This window comes from Anolis sagrei, chromosome 4 (assembly GCF_037176765.1).
Source record: "Anolis sagrei isolate rAnoSag1 chromosome 4, rAnoSag1.mat, whole genome shotgun sequence".
In the NCBI taxonomy this organism is placed as follows: Eukaryota; Metazoa; Chordata; class Lepidosauria; order Squamata; family Dactyloidae; genus Anolis; species Anolis sagrei.
The window spans coordinates 101,761,198-101,779,962 of NC_090024.1; the positions used below are offsets into that span (position 1 = coordinate 101,761,198).

The 18,765-nt window shown below is 39.8% G+C and overlaps 1 protein-coding gene across 5 annotated transcripts in view; it reads right to left on the reverse strand.

Annotated features, from left to right (window-relative positions):
* Positions 1 to 18,765, reverse strand: part of TRIO (trio Rho guanine nucleotide exchange factor) — a 373,539-nt gene that overhangs the window by 159,981 nt on the left and 194,793 nt on the right. For all 5 annotated transcript variants that reach the window (XM_060774659.2, XM_067467537.1, XM_067467536.1 and 2 more), the window contains exons 12-16: positions 14,962 to 15,131; positions 12,351 to 12,525; positions 10,134 to 10,329; positions 7,420 to 7,586; positions 2,588 to 2,707 (exon numbers count right to left, since the gene is read on the reverse strand). In XM_060774659.2, coding sequence (XP_060630642.2) covers positions 2,588 to 2,707; positions 7,420 to 7,586; positions 10,134 to 10,329; positions 12,351 to 12,525; positions 14,962 to 15,131 — 828 coding nt within the window. The remainder of the gene's footprint in view (positions 1 to 2,587; positions 2,708 to 7,419; positions 7,587 to 10,133; positions 10,330 to 12,350; positions 12,526 to 14,961; positions 15,132 to 18,765) is intronic.

Consider the following 18,765-nt stretch of genomic DNA (forward strand, 5'->3'; position numbering starts at 1 on the left):
AGAGAAGATAGAGCGCAACTGTATTGACTACACTTGCTCAATAAGTGACCAGGGATTATAGTATTATGTAACATGATTTTTGTTCCTGGGTTATAAATGTCATTTCCTAATTGGTTCTATCATTAAAAACATGGGGGAAGGTTATTAAACTGCGAAAACTTTGTCTTTGTAGCACATTTTACTATGGTTTTTTCTCTGAATATCTCACTGAGTCTCAATCAACTCAACCTAGTTTGTGGCAGCCACAAAAACAAAGTTTTTAGAGTATAACAATAACTTTCAGAGTAACACACAATTAACCAGGAATAACACTTTCAAACCAGGAAAAGAAAAAAAAATCAAATTTTGTTACATAGTGGAATGAAAGAACAAGTCCACATGCAAAAAAAGGTAACTTGTTGAGCTGCTCATTATTTTTCCTTGGGATGCAAACTTTAGACTGATACAACAGCAGCATACAATTCTAACAAATTCCTCTAAAATGCTTTAAAATTGCCTTTAAAAATAAGTTCTGAAGAAATAACTTGAAAACATGTCAAAGGCTTTTGTAGCCAGAAACATTGGGTTGCTGCAAGTTTTCCAGGCTGTGTGGCTATGTCCCAGAAGCATTCTCTCCTGACATTTCTCCCACATCTGTGGCAGGCACCCTCAAAGGTTGTGAGGTCTATTAGAAGTGGGGTTTATATATCTGTGGAATGTCCAGGGTGGGAGAAAGAGCTTATTTCTGCCTTAGGCAAGTGTGAATGTTGCAATTGGCTACCTTGATTAGCACTGAATGGCCACTCAGCTTCAAAGCCTGGCTGCTTCCTGCCTAGGGGAACCCTTTGTTGGGAGGTGTTAGCTGGCCCTGATTGATTCTTGTCTGAAATTTCCATTTTCTGAGGGCTGGTCTTTATTTACTGTCTTTATTTACTGTAATTTGAAGTTGAAAGGCCATTCAAGGTGGCCAATTGTAACGTTCACACTTGCCTTGGGCAGAAAAGAGTTCTTTTATTATCACTTTTATCTTCCTTATCCCATCTTTTATTTCACAAATTCTGCTAGTTTCCCCACCGAAACCAATGGACCGAATTTTCCAAAAACAATTAAAGCTGGATCTTTTGCATGCAGAATTATGGCGTGAATCAAAACTAGTGAGATGGTGAAATGTTAAATATGTTTTTTTAAAATTAAATTGGAATGAAAAGTACCTTTTCCACAATAAAATGCAATTGCATTGATGTTTTGTTTATGTTAGCCTCATAAAACCTTCCTCCAAGTAAGGTTAGCAATGCAATGTACATTTGAAGCTATAACAAATGTCCCCTTTTCAACACATACATAATTAACAGAAGTATTTTTGAAAAAGCTTTGTAATGTAGTAGAGTAACATTTCTGTTAACTTTCCTATCTATCTATTGCCCTCTTTGTTTCTTCTTTTATCATATGTTTGCATTAGTGGTCATGAATCTACAACAGTGCATAGCTCTGCAAGTCGTATTTCATATTATCTCATTGCCAAGCCCTTGCTTTTACTTATTGATGTTGTTACTAATTCGTGGAGAAGTGACACAATTGAGACTACGGAGAAGCAGCTGGATTCAGTGGATCAAGGGAGAAAGAAATAAGTGTGATCATTTTCCTCCTCCTAGAAGCCCAGAGCAGCTATATCTTCACAATCTGAATTGCTCTTCCTTTCCTCCCAATGCCACCAGTAAGCAATAGAAGCAATTCTAGCAGGAGGTTTTGGGTGGAGTGCAACGGGATGAATGGCCCTGTCGACCACATACAAAACAGGATTTTATGTAAGTCATGAACATGATGTTGGTCAGATACAAGAAGTCCTTCAGAGCAAGCTGTCACTTGTTGACAAATATGTTATAATCATTTTTACTAGCCCACATTCACCAGAAGTCCTATATTACAGTAAGTCATAGCAGGATCAAGTGTGTGTTAATTATTATGTACAGCTGGTAATGTAGGTCAGCCAGCATGTTTGGGCTACACTTGGTGGGGTATAATTCTAAAATGTATGGATTTTAGAATACACAATATGCTACTCTGATGAGAAGCAATATGCTGTAATGCTGCTATGTCCTAACAGTGATGCTCTTTGCTATGGTGGAATAGCTATTTACTCAAGGTTTATGTTTTGCTCCCTCATTTGAATGAAGATGAAGAAGCCTTATTCTGTGTTACTGACAAGGACTATATAAGTTTGTTGCACTGTTTGATTTTGTATGCAACATTGCAAGTTTATGCCTCTGCTGATAAGATAAAGTTTTTTCTGTTCTTTTTTCCTCATGCCTATGTGTCTTTTGAATGGGCTTTGGCTAAAACATGTTTTGCGCAACAGACTTCTATTACACCTCCATGTATAATGTCACCAGTAGCAGACACATAAAAATCATTCAGAACATCTGGACTCTGAGACCACTCAGCATCCCTTTCTAATTCCAAATTGTCAAAGTAAACACATTTAGATAACTACATCAAAGCAGTGTGACTATTAAACTCCTAAATGCAAACCAAATTGCTGCTCATTATCTGTGTCAAAAGGCTGCCTATTCTATGTGAAGTCCACCAAAATAGCCAAAAACAAATTTACCTCTATTGCATGCTGGAACTGTTCGTGTTCACGTTGCAGCTGCTCAGCTTCCTGCAGTGAGCTAGCGGTGATGAGTCCTGCATTTAGCATAGACTCCCCATTTCGGATCCAGCCCAGCACCTGAAATGAAATACAAAATGTCATAATTCTGAAGGCTTTTCTTAAGACTGAGACAATGCTCTTTAAAATTCATCATCTACTGTTTTTGCAATGGGCATCAGTTTCATATTACAGGTGTTTTTGTTTAAATAGGATATTAGTTTCTAAGCAAAAGAGCCTCCGGTGGCGCAGTGGGTTAAAGCCCTGTGCCGGCAGGACTGAAGACCGACAGGTTGCAGGTTCGAATCCGGGGAGAGGCGGATGAGCTCCCTCTATCAGCTCCAGCTCCTCATGCGGGGACATGAGAGAAGCCTCCCACAAGGATGATAAAAACATCAAAACATCCGGGCGTCCCCTGGGCAACGTCCTTGCAGACGGCCAATTCTCTCACAACAGGAGCGACTCCTGACACACACACACAAAAAAGAAGTCTAAGCAGGGGATGTTTTATTTATCTATGAAAACTTCTTTTTGTTTGCAAAATATTTTATTGTTTATGTGATTTTGATTTTTAAAAAATATTATTGTGAATGGTTTTAATGGACTGTCACTGGAAGCCATCTTGGTTTCCATACCAGAAGAAAGGCAGCATTCAACTAAAATAAATAAGTTATTTTATTTATCGGGTCAGGAGCAAGCCAAACAGTTGTATTGCATTTTTAACAAACAAACAAACAAAACACAAAGTTTGCAAGCTTGGTAGTTGATTAAATGTCCTTTGACCAGTAGCTGGTCACTTGGAGTGCCTCTGGTGTTACTATAAGAAGGTCCTCCATTGTGCATGTAGCAGGACTCAGGTTGCATCGCAGCAGATGGTCTGTAGTTTGCTTTTCTCTGAACTCGCATGTCGTGGATTGTGTATTTCCTCCACCTTCTCCTCTCACTCACTCAGATCTGGGACCCATTCACATTACAGAATTATAGTGCTATTATTTCCATTTTAACAACTGGGATTGGTTGTTTACGGGAAAGGGAGGCATTGGGCGTTTGACTGAGATACAAACCTGAGCATTCCATAGGATGAAGACATGGCAGTTAAAGTGGAATCATAGCACTAAAATTGTCTCACATGATAAGAATTAGGGTTTATCACTAGTAACAGAGATTTATTTCCAATTCTGAAAGTTCTACTGTGTGCCAGGGTTTGCAATTATCAGGTATCATGTATGCAGATCTATAAGGCTGAGGGAATGGGTAGAGATTGATGGAATGGGGACAGCTCACAACACAACCCTTAATTTCGGTAAGTGTTCACTAGCTTTAGATCAGTGGTTGTCAACCTGTGGGCTGTAGACCACCAGTAGCCCGCAAGAACTAAAATATGGTCCACGGCCTCCATTGCCAGCTTCCAGTGACAGCTACTACTCCATTGCCTTAAAACCACGCAGCAACGATAGCGACTGGTCTTGCAAAACCCTCTTAGAGTGCCACAGCAACGGGGATGGCGGGAGGGGAGAAGCTGACTACCCATGAAAGAGTACTACTACCACAACAGCTCTAGATTATTAAATATGGTTTTCTGTGGGCAAGCAGATGGTGATTACTGGGTGGCATATGTTCTGTATCATAAACTAGTGCTGATGTGATCTATCCAATGCACTTTTCTGAATCAGCACCCTGAATAACCAAATCAAATCTAAAGTTGATCAAAAATGGATTCGTAACCCTTTTGGTACAAATGTTGGAGTGTGGTCCCTGGTCAAAGTATTCCCTGTTCAAGTGGTCCCTGGTAAAAAGGGGGGGGGGGGAGTTTGGGAAACCCTGCTTTAGATCCATACAAGAAAATGTGTAATGATAAATAATTGCTACAAGCAATGTCATTTTATAGCAAAAATCACAATGTATCTTTTTATCTCCCCAGAAAAATTACAAACAAAGAGATGAATCTCATTTTGTCCTATTAATAGATGCCTCTGTTATACCCTCGCCTATGGACCAAACAAAATTACTAGGTTCTTCATAGTAGTCGCTCAGCACATTTGCTGCATGCTTTTCCGATTAAGAATGAAATGCTCACAGTGGATGTGGACCTGAATAATAAAATTTGGGAATGCTAAAAATAGACAAGCTCACAAAGTCCTATGGTGATGAAACCCTTGCAATCGCTGTGAAGTACAGCATGTTTTGCTCCCTCCCATAATTATAGAGAAGCAGCACAAATTCACAAAGAAATGCTCCAGCAAAAATTGTGGGTCTTAAAAATTGAGTGAAGTAAAGGACATCATTAAGAACCAGTGTATAATGAATGCCTGATACAAAGCACAGAGTAAAATGTAAAACCTAAATAAGAAACCATCACTTGCAAACAGTCTACTTTTCTTTGCAATGCACTTTTAAAAACAGTAATGCCACGGTATGTTTTGCCAGTTTATTCCTACCACCTGCCATTTTAGCTCAGCGAAAGTTTGTATTAACTGCTGGAAAAGAAGTATCCTTAGGTACCTCTCAGGCCAACCGCAGCCAATCTGGCAGGAAGTCACAATTATTAGCTAAGGGAACTGGGCATTGAGGGCTGCAGGAAACCAATACAACCATCTGTAAAACATAGTTTACTCAATCTGTCCGGGCACCTGGGGAGCAGTGAAGCTTTCTCTACCTCAAAGAAAAAACAGCGAGACATCTTCCTTCCTGGCTTGAAAATGAAATGGGTATTTTTATATCAAGGTCACTTATGTGAGAAGATCGAAGTGCTTTCTATTCCCTTGAACACTACAACAATGTGATGTCTGGAAGCAAAACTTGACCTGGGAATTCTCTCCACTGTTAAAATTAGAGAACAGTAATCTATTTTTCTTCCTTCCTTCCTTTCTTTAAAAAGTAATTAGGATTTTAAGAGACAATTCCAGCAATATGTACTGTAAAAAAACAAGAACTATTAAATGGCATTACAATGCGATGATGGATATTCTGAATGGCTGCTCCATTATAGTCTTTCAGCATCCAAAAGGGACTCTTCCACACTGTGAATGTCAATTATCTCAAACCAGTAGGTAACAATAACAATTGGCAATTTTCTTTTTGTTTTCTATTAATGGAACACCTACATTTAATCACCGATTTTGCTGATATAAAGACAGCTTTGTTGCTCTGTGTCTTTCCTCTAGGTCACATAAAGAATTAGTGAGCTAGTGAAAAAGGCCAGTGAGCAGTTCTCATGGTTGGAGGGGAAAGAAAGATATTATTTACACCACATCCCACCGAGATAAGTGTGGAATGTATCTCACCACGTTAAAACTGTGGATGTAGCTCTTAATGAGACATTATCACAGGATATCTACACCCTACACCACTGGAGAAATTATACTGTTTACCTGATATTGCACCAGTTGACATCTGTTGGCAAGTATCAGCCTGTAATGAAAGAACCAAGGCATGGGCAACTCTGGCCCATCCTCTGTTTGTATATCAGACACCAAGCCAACACCTTAAATTAAGAAAAAAGCTTCCTAAGATTTACAGAGATACTTGCAAGAACACCTCAGCAAGCGAGAGTCCAAAAGTGGCAGGCTAAAGCCCAGCATCTCAATCAGTGGCTGAGATGAGATGAGAAACTCCTCCCTGGGTATCCAGTAGACTTGGTGACTTGGAAGGAGCTGAAGAGACTGTGCTCTGGAACCATGAGATGAAGAGCTAACCTTAAGAAATACGGCTAGAAAATGGAGTCCGTGACATGCGAATGTGGTGAAGAGCAAACCACAGACCACTCATTATAATGCAGACTGAGCCCTGCCACATGCACAACAGAGAACCTTCCTACAGCGACACCAGAGGCACTTGAAGTGGCCAGCTTCTGGTCACAGGACATTTAGTACAATGCCAAATTTTTAAATTTGTTTAAGGTTTTTCTATACATTATAACTGTATTTCCAATTCGCTTCTGACAAGATAAATAAATACAGAGGTAAGACCCAGTATCTTTAACACATCTTGTATTCACTGAGTCTGCAGTATCCATCTTGCAACTGCCCAAACACACGGTCCTAGTTTTTCTATCCAGATTTTGTTTCTTCCCCGATCCTCTAAAGTTTGTACCATTATGCCTAATGAAAAATCTGGGGGATTCAGAAGCTTGTGTCATTTATGTCCCACTTTTGGAACACTTTAATGTTCCTTTCAAAAGGCATTACCCATCTCCTATTTGTTTCTGTTTTTTAAGATCATCTGAAAAACGTATCTTTCGGATTCAAACGGATTTTTTAAATAGAGAAATTGCAGTAAATTGCAGCAACTAGTTTATGACCAATTTTGAAAATCGAATTCAAATAATGTTAACTATTCCATTTGTTTCATACCTATGGATTTCATTCTCTTAAGTCCATTCTGAATTGCATTTTTATTTATGTAAGTTAGATTGTAAACATCCTATCCATCAGATCAATACATTTCCACTTCATTACAGAAATGGGAGCTGAGCCAGTGCTAAATCCATTGTATCCTAGTCAGCTCCCATTAATTTCAGTGGCACTTGCCTGAGGGTAACTTCTTACCGTGATGTTTGTGTTTTAGTTATTGTGGTTGTTGTGAGCTTTTTTTAAAAGAGAATTTTGACAATCCAAGGCCAGGAGGAAATGGAAGGTCTTTTGTTTCATTTTTCAAAATAACAAAACTGCCACAAGATAGCTGCGTGTTCTGCAAACAGATGCACGCAACTACCTGAAAGTCATTATTTGGGGAAACGTAAATCACTTCACTGGGAAAAGTAGCTATGGAAGAGGTGGCAGAATGTCCCATACCTGCTTGACTTCAGCCTGAAGGTGACGCAGCTGCACACATTGTTCCAAGTGCTTCCGATGCTGTTCTGCAGCCAAGTCCAGCTCCTGCTGCTTCTCGTGGAGGAATTCCAGCAAATCCTGAACCCGTGTTGCCATGTCCACATCCCTGTCGCAGAGCAGCTCCACACCTGAAACCATCGTCCATGAATTAACATTAATGGGACTGCAGCCCAAGGGTCTTATTCCAAAACCTCAACTGAAGGGTTGTAAAACTATAGGAGGTCTCCTGGTTTTGCAGCTGCTGCTAAGTCTAAACTCTGTTTTCTACTGTGTTTTTCATATCTAAAACCTTGTGGATGTTATATGATAGTTATAAAGGAGTTGTTAAACTGCTGCCACCAATTGTGAAGAAGACCGTTTTAATGCCACCGAATGCCACCAAATGTGAAGGTGCGAGTGGTAAAACACCCACTGCCACCTAATCTATGAGGGAAGCCAGGCAACGATCAATATCAACCTAGGAGCTATTTTATAAAGGGACTGTTAATTACAGAAGGCTTTATTTATTTGATAGCGTAGCGTTTACTTTCCTGGCTTGACTTTACTATTACAGGCTGTTCAACTTAGGAGAAACTGTATCAGGCAAGGCTTGAGGAGAACAGTAGCAAGTTTATTTTAACAGGAGTATAACATATGTTTAACTGTTTCTTCAAAAGAGGCACAAATCTTGATGGTTACATTGGAAAGGTTTCATGCGTAATCTCAGGCACAGACTTCAAAACGTTTCACAGCAGGTACAACAGGCTTAAACCCAGCCAAACCTTGATTCTTAATTTAGAATCAACAACCCCCTGTAGCTCTCTCACTACCGGGTCCTTCTCTGCAACCACTTTGGTCACCAATTGATTCCCTGAATCCCCACCCTGAGATTCAGTCTTTCTTATAGCACACCGGCTACAAACACATTCCCTGAATCTCCACCTAGAGACTCAGTGTTCCCAGTAGCTCACTGGCGTACTGACTGACTTTTTAAAACAGCTGCCTCCTGAAGAGGCAGTTGGCTCCGCCCCTGTTGCTATGGCAACTCAGCTAACGCCAAGCCACCATCTCCAACAAAACACAATCCTACATACTTACCATCCCTAAACCACTATCCAAACTACACATAACCAAAGAAATAAAACTTACACATCGTCACAATAGTGTTCTATGATTGCAAATGTTTTGGGTTCAACTGATTGAAAACAACCTCAGTGTGTGTATATTTATTATAAAGACTTCTATTCAGCTATAGTAGTGGCTCTCAACCTGTGGGTAGCCAGGTGTTTTGGCCTAAAACTCCCAGAAATCCCAGCCAGTTTACCAGCTGTTAGGATTTCTGGGAGTTGAAGGCCAAAACATCTGTGGAACCATAGGTTGAGAACCGGAGATGAGAACCAGACGTTTTCAAGGTGCAACTAAACATAACCCTTCCACACACAAAAATTGACAGTGCAAGTTGAGATGGTTGTATCAGACTAACATAACTAGGGTAGGAGCCTATGTGGATTGCATTTTTACTTTCTACATGGACCAAGATTTTTAGTATTTTCCTTTCACTTTGTGATTGTGGAGGCAAAATAATCACAATAAAACATATCCCTGGTCTTGTGTGCCATTATGCTTTCCACACAGTGTGTTAGATCCACAGTAATATATCCAAATTCTGTTCATGATGAAGAAGGTGAACTTCATGGTTTTTCCTTCCCTGACCCGTTAAAACATTGTTCTAGATAGCTCAGGGCTTCTCTGAAATAGAATGAGAGTCATGCAGAAGACAACAAGCATGGTTTCTGTTGGTGGAAGGCTTCCTTCACAGCAAGCCTACACTGGATCCTGGTCCATTCCATGAACCTGAAGTGCCCTTCTGATAACAGAGTAGCTGTGCTCCACCCCAATGACTGCACCAGTCAATAAATAAATACTTGCACATTTCCAGTGATATATTTAGTATGCAAAGAGGTTAAACAAATGAGTAATGGGAAATACCACTTTGCATAAACCTAAAAATTCAGTGGAAGTATGAAGACATATATGCAAACTAATACCCCTCTCCATGTAAATTATAGCTAACTAGTTAATATAATGACATGCTAAATAATGCTGGCTGAGATTCAAGTACTAGCTGAAACTTGTTCAGTATATTCAGGAGCACCTTGCCTTTTTCAACTAATAATTCTCAGGGTGAAACTCCAAATTTCTTCTGAACTGGGGCAGGAGATGTGTACCAAGAATGTCAAGTGTTATTTGTTATATTTGCAAAAGGGGATACTACTCATGGTAGGTAAACCTAAACAGAATATTCATATGTTAAATTTGCCTGTAGCCTCTGTACCTACAGTTTCAGGATTACAGCATTCAACATTCCTGCTTATTAGGGAAATATAAGAATGCAAACTTGGTAGCTCTAAATGCCCAATTAAAAATAACACCTTTCTATGTCTACTATAAAAGCTACAACATCCACTAATTTCTGGGAAACTATATTGTATTATAGAGGAAAACAAAAGTTTGTATTCTATGTATTTGAAATAAAAATATATTTTCTCCTTCAAGCAGAAAGCACCCAGTATGTTCCAATTCTTTTAGAAAAATAAAATATTTAAGAAGCACAATGCCGTGACACCTTGTGACCTCAACTTCAATAATCCCTACAAATCCATTAACCTGGTTACATTGAGACCAATCGATCTTACCAGAGGCCTGCACTTCATTGACATACTGCAAGAGATCTTGCCCTTGGTGGATGACATCAAAAGTCAGGTTATTCATGGTCAGGGCTTTGTCTGCATGATGCTGAAGCCTTTGCTCTGCTATCGTAAGATCCTCAGTATCAAAATCATTCATCTGCTGAGAGAGCTCATCATTCCAGGATTCAAGATCTGAAATTATCTAAAGTTACAGAAATTAAAAATAAGAGAAGGTCTTTCAATATACAGTTGGCCCTCTGCATCTGGACATTTGACTTTTGCAAATTTCATTATTTGCAGGACTGATTAAAATGTTCTCCAGGTTCTCCAGTACAACTCAACATTCAACTTCCACTGGTAGATGGTCACAGAGTTGTGTTGGTGGACCTTGAAATTCTTAGAGAGGTGTTCTTTCAGATTATATATATATAGAGAGAGAGAGAATGAGAGAGAGAGAGATGCAGCGGATTAAACCACTGAGCTGCTGAACTTGTTGATCAAAAGGTTAGCAGTTCAAATCTGGGAAGTGAGGTGAGCTCCCACTGTTAGCCCCCGCTTCTGCCAACCTTGCAGTTTGAAAACATGCAAATGTGAGTAGATCAATAAGTACTGCTTTGGCAGGACGGTAACGGCACTCCATGCCGTCATGCTGGCCACATAATCTTGGAGGTATCTACGGACAACATCAGCTCTTTGGCTTAGAGATGAAGATGAGATCCCCACCCCCAGAGTTCGATATGACTAGACTTAATGTCAAGTGGAAACCTTAACCATATATATGTATTCATTTTTTCGAGGATGCTGTGTCTCTGACCACAGCAAATGGGCTGGCCATATATGACGAAATACAACACAGGCTGGTATATCAAAAAGAATTCAAATGCCTTTTAAAGGACTGTTCAGTAAAAAGAGCTCACAGACTCTATAAGGGCCAAGTCAAACCTACCAGGGAACCATCATGAGATTTCTAGACTCACGGAAAGAAGGTAGCATGTTCACATTGATCGTTTCTATGGAGGTGCAGTAAATGCATATATGAGGACAGGAGATAATCAACTTGAGAAATGGAAGATGGCATAGAAATTTATAAACACTAGTTTACATCCCATGGGTAGTCTCAGCTACAGTAGACCCACTGAATCAACTAAGCATGAAAATGTTGGCTTATTGATTCAATGTATCATGGAATCAGAGTTGGAAGAGACCCCGTGGGCCATCCAGTCCAACCCTCTGCCAAGAAGCAGGAAAACCACATTCAAAGCTATCTCAAAGCTATCTGTGTCAATTCTATTTGGAAATAATAACTAGATTTAGTCCACTACCTGTGTACATGCGAAGGGCCATCTAACTAGACAGAATAGGCAGTCTGAATGAGAAGTGGAAAGTCAAATATGAATAGCTTAGATTTGTTAGGCCCTGCTGAATATGTTGGACCAATGCCTCATCACTAAAAAGGCAAAGGAGAAACTTTTAAACTGACCAGAGATAATATCAACAACATTTTAAGGAGATTGGCAGGATACTCAGGGATGATGGTTTAACCAGTGGTTCCCGACCTGTGGGTCCCCGGGTGTTTTAGCCTACAACTCCCAGAACTCCCAGCCAGTTTACCAGCTGCTGGGATTTCTGGGAGTTGAAGGCCAAAACATCTGGGGACCCACAGGTCGGGAACCACTGGTTTAACCACATGGTAACCCCAGAAGGAAATGAGACAGCAAGCAGTCAAATGAAAACCCAGAATAATCTGTCATAAGGGATGCCAAATTCACTCTTGCTTATTCATTCCCTCACTGAAGCTCAAACTGTAAAGACTCCAGTGTACAGTCACCACTGGAGGAGGCTAACACAGGGATTTATTTTATGTCTAACAGATAGGACCTTTGACTCTCTCACTGCTAACTCGGCAAATATTCATGCATTCATATAGCATCTTTGTGAAACAGGTAGCACACGGCTGTAAATTCAGCCTATGTGACAGCAAAATAGATTGATATTTCCTAAGGCCATAAATGTCTGCATTAACACTAAGATTACCACCCATGTATCCAATTTCATCTCACCTGGTGGAAGATTAAGGGAAGCCCAATCAATCAAGAAAAAAGTATTAACAGCTTCATTACCGTTTCGTTCTTGAAGTGAAACACCCATTTCTACCCCAGTCCACCCCAATAGTGGGAAATGAAAGGTGTAATAAAACCATTAGTATATGAATTGCAAGCTTACATCAATGGCATCTCTCTCAAATATTCTTAACTGTAAGAAAAGTTCCAGCTTAATTTTGCGCTCCTGGAAAAGCTCCTCCATCTGTGACTGGGCCTCATCCAGCTGCTGAAGGACTGTCTCAATATGATTGATGGAGCTGTTGTGGGGGGTCTTGTTACTCGAGATGGCAGAATCCCTACAGGAAAACAGAGTGGAAATCTTGAATAAGAACATGTGGTGTGAATGGGAGAATATCCAAGATGGAGAAGACTCCACTGTTTTGATCTCATCAGTCTGTACCCTCACATATCCCCATCCACGGGCCTTCATTTTCTACACAGCTTGAATCAGTTAGAGCCAACTCAAAACAATATGTTGACTAATGCAAGGGAGAAGATTCACCAACACTACAATCCTATATATGGAAGTCAACTGATGTTGCTTCAGTAGTAGCATGGTGTCCTCTACCACATTTAGAGCAGGAGATTGGTTTAGGGAATGAAATACAAGCTGAAAGACATAGAAAGCTCTTTCCTCCAACATAGGAGAATGGGATCCTTTCACTGATGCACCTAAAAAAATGTTACCTAAGATGGTTGTCTCAGAGCCCATCCATAAGGACCACAAAATCTGGTGCTGGTCCAGAGTGGAAATTCTCCAGATCTGCCATGGTGGGCTATACTGTCCAACTCTATCCCACTGTTAGGCAGGACGGAGTCCTCATCCACCCAACTGGGTCAAAGCTTGTTCAGCCCCACTGAATAATCACCCTTACTTTTTATGTTATTCATCATTGTGGCAATGGTCACAGAGCTCAGGAGAGTTCATGGCTGTTGCTAGGACACTTTCTGACATCATAAAAGTACATGGCAACAGCCAGAAGCTCTCTGGAGCTTTGTGGCCACTGTTGCAGCAACAAACAACAATAAAGCTAAGAGTCGATCCCTTTTCCCCATGCTGTGGAGCACAGGGAAAATGGGATGACAGCCACGACCCATTTAGATTCAGAGTCAGCTCAGATATTCGTACCAATCCAAAAGTGCAAGTCTACTCCAGAATTCTAGAGATATTCATGAGTTTTCCCAAACTTCTACCAAGACGAAGTAAAACCAAGTTAAAGTGGGGTAAAAGTTAGGGTCTAGACATCTCTGGAAGTCATCTGGCTGCCCAGAAGTGACTTCTCCAGCTCAGTCTGTGTAATGCAAAGTCTTAGGGCAACTGTATTTGGTCAACAACTTTCAGAATCCCCCTGAGTTGCATCTCCCAAAAGGTAATATTTCTAAGTTTTGCCTAATGGAAGCTTTGATCTGCACATCAGATGATGCTCTTGGCTCTAGATTGTAGGCGATGTGAACCAGTGCTATGGAGTGTCTCACCATGGACTTGGAACATAACTACGGACCTTATCACATTAATCCCAATTTTTAAAGGATTGGATGCATACTGTATTGAGACTGATTATTACAATTCTTATGATTTGAAAATACTGCATTGACTCATCACACCACAGAAGGCTGGATCCCAAACCATTCAAAACACCCCCTACATCACTCTATGACGTTTAAAAAAAGTATTGTTGCTGATGGGATGAATTCTGGTTTTCCTATCACACAAGAAAACAGTGCTTCAGCAATGGAAGAATCTGTAGTTTTTCAAAAAGCAAGATCAGAATTCCATCTGCAAATAATCCATTTCTGCGATGCTTTGCAGACAGATTCTGATGGATGACTGACGGGATGGGATAAACGGCATGTGACGGGACCTGTTCAAAATCATCCTGAAAGTCTCAGAAATTGCGTATTTTCTAATGTGATAAGGTCTTCAGAAAAAATCTAAACATTTCCTGCAAAGAACGTTTTAGAGTTGGCATGGAGGGCTGGGTAAAACATCTTTGAAAAAGATCTGGATCTCCAATGCTCATCTTGTGAAAGACTCCTAATAACCTTTCAGGGAACACCCAGGGCTCTGAAGAAAACAAGTTTCTGATCTTGTAAGCCATCTGTTAGTGATGTGCTGTTAGTGATGTGCTGTCTTTCAACTGGAGTGACATATTTCTCAAGGTTATGACTACTGGGCACAGAAAAACATCATCATCATCATCATTTCCTCCACCATCACCACCTATACTCTTTCCCCCAAAAAATCAGGACTCAAGGGGACTTACAAAATGAATAAATACAATATAGCTAAAAATAATAATACAAATATCACCTCTAAAATATAATGTAATTGTTAAGCACATTCAAAACAATTTAAAATATACAATTTAACAAAGGTTAAAAAGCAATTCTATATTACTTGTTCTCCTAATTTGTATTAACCGATGTCTTAAAGTTGTGGTTGCATGGCACTGTAGCAAGCATTTGGCCAGAATTACAGGTTGGAAGACATATCAGCCAATGAGCGGAGGAGAAGAATGAATTATCGGTTTGTTCTCTCTATAGCATGCAATAAATGGGCCATGTTTGTTTCTGCACCTTTGATCATAGCAGTCAGTAATGTGGAGGAGGGGAGACAGAAAAACAAAGCTTAAAAGCAACAGGACATGTTTATATCTGTGCATGAACTACATGCTATGGGAGAAAAAGGAGAGACATTTGCATGGAGCAGTTCTCTTAAATCAAAGTCTTACCTCAGCTGCTGTATCAGATCTTCGCCTTCTTTGATGACATTCACTGTCACTTGCAGAGTGGTTTGCTGCTGTTGGCCAAATCTTTTGATCAGCTCTTGCACTGCCTCCACAGACTCTGCGTAAACATCATCCAAAAGTTCCTTTTGCAGCTCTTCTAGCCATGTCCAGAGCTGTGGGTGTTTTAAAAACACAAAACAAGCAAAAAAAAATTGTTAAGGCTAAAGTGGAGATTGCTGAAGAATGTTGCTTTGTCGAGCTAAAGGTTTCCTTTCCTCCCTCCCTTCACAGTATTTTGTACTGCCGTCCTGAGTGCCTGCGAAAAAGGATGGGGTATAAATTGAATGAATGAATGCATTGATGTTTTAAAGAAAAATTATTATATGAATATGAATATCATACATCCAGTAATCATATGCACTTCAAATCTATGACAGAGGTTTCCTAAGAAACTCAGGTGTTTTATGTGTGTGTGTAGTAATAGCAGTACACTATACTATTTCGTCCTGTCTACCTAGAAGCTTTTTAGCAGCATCAGCATTGGGAGGAGGTAAAGGAGAACTAGAGGAACACAGACTTTCAATGTTGGGTTGTAGCAGTATGCAGCAAACAGTGCAACTAAGAGTGGGATTTTTCACTGATGGATCCTACCGTAGACATGAATGCCTGCCTATAACAGGCAAGGTAAACAGCAGCTGCCTCTCGAATCACTTCCTGAGCATGCGTGAACAGCAAGACAGAGAGAAAAGGGGACAACACGTAAGTCTGCCTTACCATTTCCCCCAACATGTCACAGAAGAATAGAACTATAGGTTTGCCCATCAAAATCATAAACATGTGGAGAATGATCACTTACTGAGTTTACAGTGGACCTGATACTTGAACTGCAGACCTCCTGCTCATGGCTGATTTAACACACTGTCTCAAATCTGTCAATTGGAAAGTCCATGTACAGTTCTCATGTCAATCACTAATTCATTAGGCAGCTTTAGACAAATCTTTGTTTTCTAGAATTCATTCCTTCCACATATAATGTGGCAACCATAAGCCAGACCTACCTTACAGTGTTATTTGGGGATTCACAACTGTAAGACAATATGGCTCAACTGAGCCTTCATGTTATAAGGCAGTACACAACTGAACACAAGCAAGTGAAGGATTATTTCACATTATTATGAACTTTCCAGAAGCATTCAGGTTGCAAAGAGGCTGCTGGATTAAAAATGGTCTTCCAGCCTTATTACTAAAGGATTGGGTGGAAGAAGCTTTGAATTCTCTCAACAGTATATATGCCTTTATTATGATTGTTGGAACTGTATTTACATGTCATGAATAGGATAACAGTACAGAAGAAATGTCAAGTCATCACATCAACAATTTGTACCTAGCCTCTACTACTATCAACCCTGGTTTGCTCTTATTCTTTGTACATCTCTTTCCCGGAATCAAGATGAAATGGGGGAAATGAGTTCCAATACTTTGATGACATTTTGCACTGACTGCAACTAGGTTTTCCAAAATTTTGTCTTGTAACTTTGCCCATTCTCTAAGGAAAGTAATGGGGCTTAAAATGGGAACTAAGACAGTATTGTTTCATATTTGGAGTACAGTTTGTTCCTCAATGCTGAAAGCCTTTTAGGTATAATTCCTTCCAATCTTGCAATGTTCCTTGTCAGTACTGAGTCTTGAGAAAGCAAGGCTACATAGAGTGCGACAAAGTTATTTTGCCTGGGGTCACGAAAGGTAATTACAACTGAACCACAATTTCTGTTGGGGACTTCGAGCTCACATATTTAACTAGTACTTTGGTGTATTTAGATCCAAAAGTTTAGTAGCATAGTTAGGAAACTTGTATGAGTGAGAAATCAGCCCAACTCCAGATGTTATTGACTGCAACAACTATAAACCCTATCCAGTACGGGGATCATGGATGTTGTCATATCAATCATTTTGAAGGTGACAGGTTGCTTTATTACCAAGATAGAATATTTCTCCTGAGCGTGTGCACAGATTTTTTTTTTTGCTGCTTTCTATTTGGCACTGTATAGAGAAAAGGAGATTTAAATATAGCTTCTAGAGAGCAAATGTGTTGTTTATGCTGAAATATTAAACACGTACTTAAAAGATCTTTTGGGTTGTAAACCCATTCCTTTGGGTGGCATTTAGTTCATTCTGTTCTCTTTGGTATCAGCAATGCATTAAGAAATGAGATACATATACGTTCATGGGTGGCATAATTCCAGCACTTGTCATAATGGGTCTTTGCCAGTCATCTCAAACCAAATATAGAGTTCAAATCCTTTTCTGCCTGTTGCTAGCCAGTGAGGAGCACACAAACATGAGCGAACCTCCAACTGTCACCAGCATTTTGTAGCCCCATGTAAAGGCTCACCACTTCTACGAGTCTTTACTAGTACTGGCAGAAACTGAAACACTATACATCATCTCAGCACTCTCCAAGGAATCTCAGCTCTCCAAGGAAGTTCCCTGCACAAGGCCCAAACAGCAATGTGGGAAACTGCCGAAGCCTAAACAAGTTCCATATGGCTTGCTAAATCGGAGCAAACTGTTGAACCAGATGGGGTCCCTTCCAATATTTTGAATCAAAGCTCCCTTCAACATCCACAACAGCCAAAGGTCACAAATAATAAGGGATATAGTTCAAAATATCTAGAGGATGGTGAGCAAAAACAAGAGGGATGGAGGGCCATTTTGGGATCCTCCCAATTCACTATGTGTTACATGCTGGGCATTATTCGAAATTGGATATGACATTCTAATCTCATCCCATTGTTTTCTGGATAGTTTTTCAGCTGCATAGGGTTGGGGTCCATAAAGACAATTTACCACAAAAACTCAGAAGTGGTTTTTGAGACCTACATTTTTCTTTTCAGCTGATTTTTTTAAAAACTTCAAAATTTTAGGATATTGAGAGGGGCCAGCTGCAAGACTCCTGTTCCTAATATAATGGTATAAAGGTGGGGAAAGAATGATCAATACTACGCTTTAAGCAATACTTTGCCAGATGCCTCTGCGGGGAGAAAGAAGAAGAGGAGGAAGAGGAAGAGGAGGAGGAAATCTTTATTTATATCCCACTTTTCTCCCTGAATGGGACTCAAAAGCGGCTCACAACATTTTCTAAACAGTGCAAACAATAAACACATATAACAATACAACCACATATAAGAATGACATAAATAAAAATTGTAAGCATATATGGGAAGCATATAACTAATGGATTTCTCCAGTTGTTCTTAATACCATTTGGTATTTAGAAATTCACTACACTGAAACATTGAAAGCTTCATTTAATTTTAGGACTAATTGACACCAATAGATTTTATCTTTATGAATGTGTCTCAGACTTCTTAGAAAGACCCAGGAAGTCAGCATGTTGTATCTACATCAATGAATTCTGTATTATATTTACATTGGGTGTGAAATATGACTTTTTTGCCTATTCTGAACAATGGACTCTCTCGCACACACTTCCCCCAATATACACACAACAATCCTAAGTCACACATAGTGAGACATGCAATTTACATTCAGAAGATAATGAGACATCCATGCAAATAACATTCAGAAGACCTAAAAGCCACTGTTGACCATTTCTGCTATCTTGGCAGCCACTTCTCCACAAAAGTTAACATCGACACTGAAATAAAACACCATCTGAGCTCTGCAAGTGCAGCATTTTTCTGAACGAAGCAGCAAGTGTTTGAGGATCGGGACATTCGTAGGGATATCAAGATACTTATTAATAAAGGTATTGTTCTTCCAACTCTATTATACACCTGTGAAACA